The sequence below is a fragment of the Felis catus genome, chromosome B1 (assembly GCF_018350175.1).
Source record: "Felis catus isolate Fca126 chromosome B1, F.catus_Fca126_mat1.0, whole genome shotgun sequence".
NCBI lineage: Eukaryota > Metazoa > Chordata > Mammalia > Carnivora > Felidae > Felis > Felis catus.
In genome coordinates, this window is record NC_058371.1 from 203,206,401 (window position 1) to 203,219,529 (window position 13,129).

General features: G+C 47.1%; 1 protein-coding gene across 15 annotated transcripts in view; it reads right to left on the reverse strand.

Annotated features, from left to right (window-relative positions):
* Nucleotides 1–13,129, reverse strand: part of GRK4 (G protein-coupled receptor kinase 4) — a 96,380-nt gene that overhangs the window by 21,609 nt on the left and 61,642 nt on the right. For all 15 annotated transcript variants that reach the window (XM_023253499.2, XM_023253501.2, XM_045056930.1 and 12 more), the window contains 2 exons: nt 11,741–11,931; nt 873–910 (listed from right to left, as the gene is read on the reverse strand). In XM_023253499.2, coding sequence (XP_023109267.1) covers nt 873–910; nt 11,741–11,931 — 229 coding nt within the window. The remainder of the gene's footprint in view (nt 1–872; nt 911–11,740; nt 11,932–13,129) is intronic.

Below are 13,129 nucleotides of genomic sequence, written 5' to 3' on the forward strand. Positions count from 1 at the left end.
TTCCAATAAGAATCCCAGCATGTTGTGGGTTCTTTTGCAGAAACTGAATTACATACTGAAAAATATAAAAGGGCATTAGTGTCGGTGGAAACCCTGCTCCCCCTAGGCTATCTGCACTCTTAACAGTTTCTTATGACTCTCGTTTTGTGTTTCTTCAGGTCTGTACGTATAAAGCAAATACAACTACACGTTACTTCCCCTCTCACTTTACACAAAAGGCAGCACACTCTATGCTGTTCTTGACCTCACTTCTTTCCAGGGAATGCTGTATCTTGGAGATCACTTCCCGTTTCCACACAGAGTACATCCTCTGTTTTCAAAGCCACTTTCACGCCCCGCTGGTCAGCAGCACAGCACAGTGAACCGCGGGTTAAGGGCCAGAAGGCATTTCCCAGTGCAGCCATCACCCCGAGAACTGAGGAGGGGCACCTGCTGATGACAACGAGCCGGTCCAGAAGGGCCATTCCCCACCTGTGCTCACAGGGTCCCCAGCCAGCCACCTGCGCTCCTGCTCTGTGAAAGGAGCCTAAGGCAAGGGCAGCGGGCCAGTATTCAGGAGGGCAAAGATATACCCCTCCAAGGGAAAAAGCAAGATATGGGCAGAGGAAAATGTTCTTACTTTTGAATTTAATATGCTTCTAGAACTCAATTATTAACGGAAAATTATGACCATCTCTGCTTCTTGCCTAAATACGGGGGAACGACAATGTTATTATCTCTGTTAGATTTTGAAAAGAACATGTACCAATGAGTTTCTCTTTCTGGTGTTGTTTCTGTTCTGCGATAAGGGGCTAAGTGCACATTAACTCTCTGTAGCCAGGTCCCTCCTAACAAAGCCTTATGCGTTAGACGTGAAAAGCTCACTCACTTACCAATGTCATCGAGGAGGATATTCTCAGGCTTTAAGTCTCTACGAAGGAAGGGACAACAACAAAAAGCTCAGTTATTCACAAGGCGACACTGTGACTCCTCAGCACCCAGCAGAAATGACCACAGATGTCTCTACTCTGAGCAGCAGCAAGAACGGGAGATGACAAGACCACCCTCTGTGGGTCAGCTCATGAGCCCTTCACGCTGTCGCCGGGAAGGACGAGGACCCCACAGAGGCTTCATCTTGGCCAACACCGTGCATGTGCCAGCGGTGTGCGAACCGCTCTGCACAGGCCCGCGGATCTAATGGAAGGTCAGCAAGGAATTAGTCCATAATAAACTTGGCTGTTTCTCTTATCATTAACGTACTTTTTAAAACGTCAACAAGTGAAAATCCCCCGTACTGGAAGAACTCGGCTCTGGGGGTCAGACAGGCACGGTCTGCCACTTGTCCGCTGCGTGGCCTTAACCGCCCTAGGCCTCGGTGTCCTCCCCTCACAGCGCCATCCACACCCACCCGCTTCCCGGCAAGGCAGGGTTGGGGAGCTCAGGCCTTGCAGCGGGAAGCAGGTAACCAACAGCAGTGACTGTTATTGGTAGTTCGTTGTGAAGGGGAGGTGGGGAATACCACAAACTTTGAATAAATATAGATCACGAAAGACTAAGATATCTTAAAAGTAATATTTCAAGCTGTTGCTTGTTTGTTTCTTCCCTTAGAGAGAAAAAATTTTTCTTTTTTTTTTAAATTTTTAAATTTTTTTTAAAATTTATGTTTGACAGAGAGAGAAGGAGCAACAGAGCATGAATAAGGCAGTGGCAGAGAGAGGGAGACACAGAATCGGAAGCAGGCTCCAGGCTGTGAGCTGTCAGCACGGAGCCCGACGTGGGGCTCAAACTCACAGACCACGAGATCATGATCTGAGCCGAAGTCGGGTGCTCAACCAACTGAGCCACCCAGGAGCCCCCAAAAGTTTATTTTTCAAAGGATTGACATTTAACTCTGATTTCCAGTATGGCCCTATCACAACACTGTGTCGTCCCCTGAGCATCACCCCTGATCTGTGGCCAAATGACTAGAACCTACAGAGGAGGCAGAAGCAGCAGGACAGATGGACAGACAGTAAGCTAGTGAGAGCAATGGTGGCTGGAAGTGGCTGGCCTCCAGAAAGCTCTGTAGGGAAAGGCCCCGCAGAACCGGGAGCAGCTGAAGTGAGAGCACTGCCCACAAGGCCCACAGGCCGCACTTCCTGTAAAGCCTGCTCAGGCCAACTCCCACAGCCCTGGGAAAGGAGAGAGGTTACCTGGTTCCAAGCCCAGGGAGAGAGAGAAGAAGCTGCAGAGAAGCATTTCCTGGAGCAACACCCAGGCCACTGTGGTAACGGTCTCCCTGGGGACAGAGACCAGTGGCAGAGGCGAGGGGGCCTTCTGTGTTTGCATTTTCTTTTCTTTTTTTATTTAAAACAAAAAAAATTTTTTTAATGTTTATTTATTTCTGAGACAGGGAGAGACAGAGCATGAGTGGGGGAGGGGCAGAGGGGAAGGAAGACACAGAATCGGGAGCAGGCTCCAGGCTCCGAGCTGTCAGCACAGAGCCCGACGCGGGGCTCGAACTCACAGACCACGAGATCGTGACCTGGGCTGAAGTCAGACAGTCAACTGACTGAGCCACCCTGGCGCCCCTTCTTTTCTTTTTTTGAAAATGTATTTACTTAGGGGCACCTGGGTGGCTCAGTCGGGTAAGCATAGAGCCCAACATGGGGATCAAACTCAAGAACTGTGAGATTGTGACTGAGCTGAAATCAAGAGTCTGACGCTTAAACTACTGAGCCCCCCAGGCCCCCCTGTGTTTGCCTTTTCTAGCCCCATGCATATGCTCTTGCATTATCTGGGCGGAATGATGAACATTTTTGTTTTTTCCTTTATTCTTTTCTGTTTAAAAAAAAAATCCTAATAAATGTTATTTTTAAGAAAAGGAGTCTTCCTTGACATGAAACTTCCACAGCCTCCTTGTTTACGTAAATTTACACTCATCACCACCACAATACCTGCCCACCCAAATTACTAGAACCTCCTCTGGGGACTTCCCAAGCCTCACTGCTCCCTGCAGAACTGGTCACAATACAAGCTGGGGCCCCGCCTGAGACCTCCCGACCCCACCCCGGGGCACAGCTCAGCAGCGCGCACTCGGGGCCACCGTGCACAGCCAGTCCGCTCGCTCCGAAAGGAAGTGTGCTGTATCCGTCTCCCAAAGGAGTTAACAGTAGAGGCGGCCTTCGGGTCAGCTCACTACCCACACACACCACGACTGTGCTCACCCACGGCACAGGCACCGCCTCCTGTCGGGGCCACAAGATCTGTGAAGTAGCTGTGGGCAGAATGTGAGTCTCGAGGACGTGCAAAGCACAGGTGTCACAGGGACGCTCAAGGACAAGCTGGAACAGGCCCCAGACCACCCGCTTCTCCCGCACACACCCGCTGTAAGCTGCGCGCATATGAGCAATCCGCTGCCACGCTTTAGGCCACAACGTGTTGTTTCTCCCACCTTCTTCCAAAAACGATTTCTCCAGGCTTCCAGTCAACTGAATGGCTGTCTTCACGCATCTCCAAGTTGGGGCACGGGGTGTGGAGGACACTGAAGGACACTGAGCACTGCCTCATCACTGGCCACTCACTCGGCCTCCAGGGCTTGGCTTCCTCACCTGCCCGGGGAGGGGTTTCCTCGTGATCTTTTCAGCTGCTCTTGGAGCCAGGAACACACGCTGACGTCAGCATGTACAGGAGGGTCCAAGGCGGAGGTTAAAAACAAGTGAGGTCGTCTTCTTACATTTGTACAACACCCCCCCCCCAACACACACACACACAGCCTGCTGACTTGGGTATAGCTTGCATATAATTCGTTGTGCTCCCAGCCATTTAAGAGTGATCTTACACCTCCATGCTCTGGGGCCAGAAACTCATTTTCTGGCTTTATGTCCATCCTCTTCTTGTTAAAGACATATTTGCCATCTGGATCACATTTCTCAGCCTGTTACTGAGGCATAAGTTGATTTCTGGAGGCTGAGGCTTGAACGGCTCATCCGGTGACTTCCTCCCTTGTCCACATCCCAGTGCCCTGCTTTCCCCCGATGACCCTCTGTCTTCCTGGTGGAAGACACCTCACTCCCTGCCAGGTCCTGCCACGTAGCCGGCCTCTCCTGGGGAGTGAGGCCGTGGGTGAGCGATCTGCTGGGCACACTGTGAGAGTCAGGTGAAGAGAATGGCAAGGGCTGGCCCGGCCACAGGTGAGGGTTTCCTAAACCCTGGCAACGCTGGATCTTCAGTACAGTCTAAACAGACGTTGGTCTTGGGAAACAGCTCCACCCGGATCAGAAGGCATCAGGAGTGATGTTCTCCATCAGGGAAGGGGGAGAGTAAGGAAACAAAGGCAAAGATAACTTTGGCTCGTTCCCTAGAGTTCCCTTAAACGTTCTTCAAGGTAATGGGGCTCATGAGCCTCAGGGCAACATTCTAAGGTCCGCTCCCATCCACTGTCATGCCACCATGCCCCCCCACTTCAGAAAAGCTTACCTGTCCAAGACACCCTCCAGAGAATGGATGTTTAGTTGCTATTGTCCTTAGAGACAGATACTGCTATGAGGCAGAAATGTCCAATCTGGAAGGATGTGGGTCACACGCAGGTTAATAGTTCTTTTAAACATTAAGATCTGCCATTCTCACTTTAAATTAACTTCCATGTTTCAAAACCAATGGAAACAAGAGATTATCCTTTGAAGCGCTTCTTGTAAATGGTAGTTATAGCTCTGTTTATGTGTGTATTTGCACACTACCGTTCTAGCCTCTTGGTTATAAGCTTCCTGAGCACAAGGACTTCAAAATCCAATCTGTTCCCCGGAGTGTGCTTCTAGCATGCAACTAAGAAGTGTGTGTACATCTGGGACTCAATATACATTTCTGGAATGACTGAATGATCCTTCCTGCTACTGAAAAATCTAACGTGATAGCAATAATCTGTACTAATGGCCTGTATGGGCCAATTCACTACTGGAAAAGTGTGGGTCCAAACTCTTTCCTTCCCACCATTACTCTCCTGCACACCAACTGCCTTCTCCTTACGGTGAATAATATCATCTGCTTTTCAATCCACAACTCATTCACTAGAAAAAGAAATCCAATGCGCAACTAAACATCCATTTCCCTTAACAATGTCTAACTACGGCATTCCTGACAGGTGGAAATTTCATCTTGCTTAATTAAGGCAGAGTCAACTTTCTTGAGAAATGTAACAAAACAACAAAACAGGTTAAGATTCAGGTTTTCCCTCCTGTTATGGGAAGGAGTGAGGCACAAAGGATAGGACACGAGACCTGGATCGTGTCCATCATTCACAGAGAAGGTGACAAGAGACAATCTCTCTTAATCTGTAAATAGACATGACCCCTCAAAATTGTTGAGATGGTAAATTACAGTGTATGCCAAAGGGCTCTGAAAATGCTATGTGTCGTACAAATAAGTGTTATTAGTAAATATCTTGACCATATCCAGCAGCGTCTTTTGTTATTCATATCATAGGGAGTGGTTTTCTTTAAAAACAGTGATACGTGGAAACAAAGTGGAAGGGCATGTACTGCAAGTTTAAGTTGTTAAACTTGTTTATTATAAAATAAAACTGTAGAAATCATCCTGATTTAATAACTACTTCTGGTTTTGTGAGGATTAGTAAAGGAAACGTGGTTTAGAATGAAATCTTGCCATTTGCAATGACATGGATGGAACCAGAGGGTATTATGCTAAGCGAAATTGGTCGGTCAGAGAAAGACAAATATATGACTTCACTCATATGAGGACTTTAAGATACAAAACCGATGAACATAAGGGAAGGGAAGCAAAAATAATATAAAAACAGGGAGAGGGACAAAACATAAGACGCTCTTAAATATAGAGAAGAAACAAAGGGTTGCTGGAGGGGATGTGGGAGGGGGGATGGGCTAATGGGTAAGGGAAACTAAGGAATCTACTCCTGAAATCATTGTTGCATTATATGCTAACTAATTTGGATGTACATTTTTAAAAAAATTAAAAATAAAATTAAAAAAAAAAAAAGAAGTGGGGCGCCTGGGTGGCTCAGTCGGTTAGGCGTCCGACTTTGGCTCAGGTCATGATCTCACGGTCCGTGAGTTCGAGCCCCGCGTCGGGCTCTGTGCTGACAGCTCAGAGCCTGGAGTCTGTTTCGGATTCTGTGTCTCCCTCTCTCTCTGACCCTCCCCCATTCATGCTCTGTCTCTTGCTGTCTCAAAAATAAATAAACGTTGGGGCGCCTGGGTGGCTCAGTCGGTTAAGCGGCCGACTTAGGCTCAGGTCATGATCTCACGGTCCGTGAGTTCGAGCCCCGCGTCGGGCTCTGTGCTGACAGCTCAGAGCCTGGAGTCTGTTTCGGATTCTGTGTCTCCCTCTCTCTCTGACCCTCCCCCGTTCATGCTCTGTCTCTTGCTGTCTCAAAAATAAATAAACGCTGGGGCGCCTGGGTGGCTCAGACGGTTAAGCGGCCGACTTCAGCTCAGGTCATGATCTCGCGATCTGTGAGTTCGAGCCCCGCGTCAGGCTCTGGGCTGATGGCTCGGAGCCTGGAGCCTGTTTCCGATTCTGTGTCTCCCTCTCTCTCTGCCCCTCCCCCGTTCATACTCTGTCTCTCTCTGCCTCAAAAATAAATAAACATTAAAAAAAAAAAACTTAAGGAAAAAAAAGAAGTGAAACTGCTGTTATATGGTAGTTTTAGTTTTAATATTTTGAGGGACCTCCGTACTGTTTTCCATAGTGGCAAAATTGAAAACATTTTAAAAAGGTAACTCATTAAAGTTTTCATAGCCTTTTGCCATATTCACCTGCATACAGACTATACATTGTTATGTAAAATAATTCTTGTAATTTAAGAGAAATTACACGACCCAAACAATAGCAAGCAGAATCTGCCATCCCCAGAGAGGCTGAAGAACACAGAGAAGGTTGTTCTCTGTATCCAGCTGCTAGTGGCTGGTCTTGGCTTTTACATGGAAAGAAAGCATAGCTGGTCCTTGAATAACATGGGTCCCCTTACACATGGATTTTCTTACAGTCTAGTGCTGTAAATGTATGTTCCCCTTATGATTTTCTTACTAACATTGCCTTTCCTCTAGCTTGCTTTTCTGTACGCAAATAAGGTAGAATACACATAACATACAAATATATGTTAATCGACAGTTTTTGTCGTCAGTAAGGCTTCCAGTCAAGAGTAAATTATGAGTAGGTTAAGTTTGGGGGGAGTCAAAAGTCTTCTGTGGATTTTTGACTGCAAGGGAGTCAATGCCCCAACCTCCAGGCTGCTCAAGGGTCGACCACACTACCCAGAAACCCAAGTGCTGTTTAATAAGGAATTGGTTATGCCTGCACGTTAGTATTCAGGTGGTGTCAGGGCATGGACCCATGGAGTGTGTTCCTAGCTAAAAGCACTTTAGTTCATCTGATTTTGTAGAAACTATGTTCTTAAGTTAACTTTTAAAGGACGTTCAAAACCCCGAAGGCCCGCAGTCCCCTTCACATGTCTGCATAACGAACAGGCAAAAAAGTCGCGCGAGAGTTTGCGAGTGAAAGTTCTCAGCTGGACTTAAAACGCGTGCACACACAAACACCTTTATTGTTGTTCTCGTTTTTTGTTTAATTTTTTTTAACCTTTATTCATCTTGGAGAGACAGAGAGAGACAGAGCGTGTCCGGAGGGAGGGGCAGAGAGAGAGGGAGGCAGAGAATCCGAAGCGGGCTCCAGGCTCCGAGCTGTCAGCACAGAGCCTGACGCGGGGCCGAACTCACAAACGGCAAGGATCGTGACCTGAGCCGAAGTGGAAAGCTCAACCGACTGAGCCACCCAGGTGCCCCTATCGTTGTTTTGTCTTAATTAAACGGTTGACTTCTTAACTGGAGGTAAGGCTGCACACTCAAAAGTATCACATGTCTCTCAAGATTACATCTACACTTTCTTTCATTCACCTGCTTTTTGTCATTGGACAGTTTAGACAAAGCCATGTTGTAAGTAGAGGTATCTAAAGGTATGACACAACTACACGGGAAAACCACACAACCATGCTACTCACACCTGCTGTCCGCCTCCCGAGTGCTGTGCGGCAGCCCAGCCCCAGGGGTGCTCCTGGGCCGCACTGAGTCTGGTGCTTCTTTTGTGGCTTGTTGTTACGCTGTTTCAGGCATTTTATGGGAACAAAACGCGGAGGACTACAGACAAACAAGACGAAATACTGCAGGAAAATTACATCTGCAACAAAAGACCTCAACAATGCTATGGCCCTTTAGCAACTTCTTAACCTTTTCCAAAAAAATAACAGATACAAACAGGCACAGCCTAGGGCCTGGCAGGCAACAGAAAGCCAACGTGTTTTTTGTTTGAGACAGAGAGGGAGCAAGCGAGCAAGGGGCAGAGAGAGAGAGAGAGAGAGAGAGAGAGAGAGAGAGAGAGAGAATCCCAGGAGGGGCAGAGGAAGAGAGAGAGGGGAGAGAGAAGCAGGACTCACCCAAAGCGAGGCTCGAGCTCACCTGATGTGGGACTCAAACTCGTGAACCGTGAGATCATGACCTGAGCCAAAGTCAGATGCTTAACGCCTGAGCTCCCCAGGCACCCCAAAAGCCAGCATGTTTGCTTCTCCCTTCCTCCTCTCTTTAGGACTGCTCTGGTTTCCATGGACTCCTCTGCCCACTTTCTCCAGAATGCAAACACAACGCTCATCTCCCCTGGAAGAACGACCCCTTCTCCCTCTGCCCAGATCTTAGCCATCTACCCAAGCTGCCTGGTGAGTCCCAGCCCCTCTGGGAAGCCTTCCCCGACTTAAAGCACTTCTGGTAGAGAGAATTCCGGGAGCCCATTAGGCTGCAGCATCCGTCCTGCTATTTCCAGTTCGGTGAGAGGCACGAGGAAGGCCTGGCACCCTCGGGGGAAGCTCCTGCGGAGGAGGGTGAGGTGGCCCCCGGGCTCTCAATTCTGACCGCTAACATGCTATACCCTAAGGCTGGTCTAAAGCCCAACCTGAGTGCCTCCTCTCTTCTGACCTTAGACTTGAAATAGTGAAGCATTTTTATTTGTACTGTCCCTCTGCAAAAAGGAAGGTCATCTTTCTGCCACCTGGTCTGATCAAGGTTGTCAAGAGGCAATCTCTGACAAGAAGTAGGCCACAAAAACCTTTCTTTTGAAGAATGCAAGCAGTGCTTTACAGGTCCTTAGCTTAAAAGAGGAGGGGAATGTACCAGCAGAGGCTGAATGCCATCAGTCATTCATTCAGCAAACACTTAGTGGGCACCTCCCGACGGCAGGTGTTGTGGACACAGCAGAGGAGGAGACAGGTATTCCAGTTCCCGGTAAGTGCCGGCCAAACCACGCCTTTCACCTGCTCTGTCGGGGGGGCAAGGGGAAGCCTGAGGTGAAAGGTTGGGTTCATAGAAAGGTTCGTTTCTAGCCAATCCAGTAATGCACACCTCAGAGACACGGCAGTTTGGCCCCAGACCACCACAACAAGGGACTATCACAATAAAACAAGTCAAATGGATGTTTTGGTTTCCCAGTGCACATAACACTTATGTCTACACTGTACTATAATCTATTAAATGTGCAACAGTGTTATGTCTTAAAAAAACAATGAATCCCTCAATTTAAAAAAATACTTTATTGCTAATCATCATCCGAGCTTTCAGCCAGCTGCAACCTTTTTGCTGCTGGAGGGTCTTGCCTTGACGCAGACTGCTGCTGACTGATCAGGGTCCTGGTTGCTGAAGGTTGGGGTGTCTGTGGCAGTTTCTCAAAACAAGAGAATGAATTTGCCGCCTCTTCCTTTCCCAAATGATTTCTCTGTGGCACGTGATGCTGTCTGACAGCATTCTACCCACAGTACAACTTCTTTCAAAATTGGGAGTCAGTCCCTTCAAACCCTGCCGCTCTTTATGAACTACGTTTATGCCATAGTCTAAATCCTTGTTGTCATTCCAACCATCTTCACGGCATCTTCACCAGGAGCAGAGTCCATCTCAAGAAACCACTTTCTTTGTTCCTCCGTAGGAAGCGCTCCTCATCCGTTCAAGTTTGATCCTGAGATCGCAGCCATTCAGCCCCTGATCATAGTTCTCTGGCTGTTTCCACCCCATCTGCAGTGACTTCTCCACGGAGTCTTGAACCCCTCAAAGTCTTGCATGAGGGCTGGAACCCACTTCTCCCGAACTCCTGTTAATATTGATATTTTGACCTCTTCCCGTGAGCCACGGGAAGAAACATTTTCGTAAGGACATCCAGAATGGTGAATCGTTTCCAGAAGATTTTCAATTTACGCTGCATCAGAAGAGTCACCATTTATGGCGTCTACAGCCTTATATTTTTTAAGATATGTGTTTCTTAAGTAGTAAGACTAAAAAGTCAAAATTAGAAATTACTCCTTGCTCCATGGGCTGCAGAATGGATGTTGTATCAGCAGGCATGAAAACAACATTCATCTTGCTTTACATCACCAGAGCTCTTGGTGACTGGGTACAATGTCAATGAGCAGTATTATTTTGAGAGGAATCTTTTTTTCTGAACTGCAGGTCTGAACAGTCGGCTTCAGATATTCGGTAAACCACGTTGTAAACAGATATGCTGTCATCCAGGCTTTGTTGTTCCATCTGTAGAGCGCAGGCAGAGTAGATTCAGCACAGTTCTTCGGGGCCACATTCTCGGGGGCAGGGGGAGGGGACACTGCCATGCTAACTCTGGGACAATGAGCAGCAGTGTCTCAGAGTGAAGGAAGAAGGGCCACAGTGAAAAAAAGCGTCCGACAAGCAGACCACATGTACAAAGGTATGAAGCCCTGAGGATGCTTGAGAAGAGTGTGAGCCGCAAATATGTGCCCAGCACGAAGGCAGGGAGTCCCCATTCGGGGAGCAGCAGGACACTGGGTTGGGGTAGTCAGTGAGGAGCGGCATCACACAGGTGTCACACAGGGTCGGGGGAGCCAGGACCACAGGGGTCCAAGCTAGGGACAGCATGACAGGATCAGATCCACATCACAGGAAGGCCTGTCACTGGTCTCACGGAGGAGGCACTGGGGCAAGACTGGCATTAGGGAGACCATTCAAGTGTCTGCCTGCCAGGTAACCTACGGAAGACCCAAACTAAGCCAGTGACCCTAAAGAATGATCTGGGAAACATTCAGGGGTGATTTCACGACCAACTGTATGGGGAAGATGACGGCAGGGGATACACAGAGCCCTTGGGAATTTCAGGAAAAGGGCACGGTGAGAAACTCCTGTAGGGAATGGTCTCCACATAGAGGTGCACCGCCACACAGAGGCGAAGGGACGGGCTGTGCAGGGAGGGGTAGAGAAGGGTGTCAGAGCCCGTGAGCTCCACACCTAAAGGTGGAAGGAAGGACTGCTTTCCCTAAAACTAAATATTTGATCATACTAATTTAATTCTACCTATTAAATTAAACTTAATTTTCTTTACTGAATTCTAAGGCACAAAATATTAAGGCATTTAATTGTACGCTATTTTGTTGGAACATAGTCTACAACCTTAAATAGAGCTCTCAAGATGCCTAAGAATCTGGGAAATGGGCTCTTCTTACATGAGTAAAACTGCCTACATTTCATCAACGTAACAAATAAAACCAACCTACGAGAGATGGAAGAGAACTGAAAAGAAAACCAAGGTCCCCCCACCGACTGACCCCATTTCCTGCAGTGTGAGTGACCACACCCTACAAATGGCCACCAAGGGGCCCCAGAGCCCTTGCGCCCAGGCTGGTGAGGGGTCAGCAGTAGCCGGGTGGGAGTCTTGGGCTCTCAGGCCCAGGAGTTCGTTCTGTTCTTACCTGTACACAATTCTTTCTTTCTGTAAGTCCTCCAAGCCACAGCACAGTTCGGCCGCATAGAAGATCGCTCTCTGCTCATCAAAGCCAGGGCTGCCCAGGTTGTAAATGTGATACTTTAAGTCCCCTCCATTCATAATGGTCAGCACCAAGTACAAGGAGTCTTTGGTCTCGTAAGTATAAGACAAACTAACCTAAGGACAACAGCAACATAAAAAACAAAGCACAAAAGCCTGTGCGTTCATTGGTGATTTACTCTATTTGCTAACATTATTCAAATAACCCATGTTAGATTTATAATTAGAAGACCCAAATACTATATGCTTCAGGAAAATGCCTATCATGCATCTGGCGCTTCTCAGGCATGTACCTATCAAGGACTTTACAACAGTTCTGTACTGCAAGGACAGAACCTTCTGTGGCTAAGTGGGTAGGTGGCAAAACTTCAAAGACACTTGGGACTACGATTTATCAAAGCTATGCTCTCTAATCATTGGGCACTGATAGTCCATACTTGTAGAACACCCACGTTTAGCATACAAGTTAAAGACACTCTCCACAGTAGTGCAAGAGGGGTCTTGCTGCTACACATCCTTCCAACATTTTGTGCCGTCAGTCAGTGCTGGTGGAGGCATAGTTGTCTCTTACTGTGGTTTTAATGTGCATTTCTCTGTACATACAAATAAAGGAGACACTTCTCATAGTTTTTCATATACTTATCCATTTGGAACCTCTTGTGTGAAATACCTGTCCAAGTTTTTTGCCCACTTCTCTGTTGGTATGTAGGTCAATTTGCGTGTGCACGTGCACGCACACACACACACACACACACACACACACACACACACACACACCCTGCTGGGATTTTGATTAGGACTGCATTTAATTCATTTAATCTATATATCAATTTGGGAGAAGCAATATCTTTATATGTTGATTCATATGAATGTTCTGATCCATGAACATTATTTGGTCTTCTTCAATTTCTTGTAATAGCATTTCTAGCTCTCAGTTTAGAAGTCTTGCATATTTTCATTAAATTTTTGCCTAGATTTTGATATTTACTGATGCTATTATAAATGGTATCAATTACATTTTTTTTATTTTCTAACTATTTGTGGTTGGCATTGTATCTAACTATTTGTGGTTGGCTAGATACACAATAAGTTATATAGAAAGTGTTAGGCTTTCATCATACATAATCATATCGTGGGCCAGTCAGGGTGGGCAGTGGGAAGCAGGAGGAAATGAGTGACAGGTACAGGTCAGGTTCCACTGATCAACTGTAAGCAGGGAGTAAAAAATGTTACTTTGTATCTAAAGGAACTAGAAAAAGAACAAAGCTCAAAGTTGGTAGAAGGAAGAAAATGATAAATATCAGAGTGGAAATAA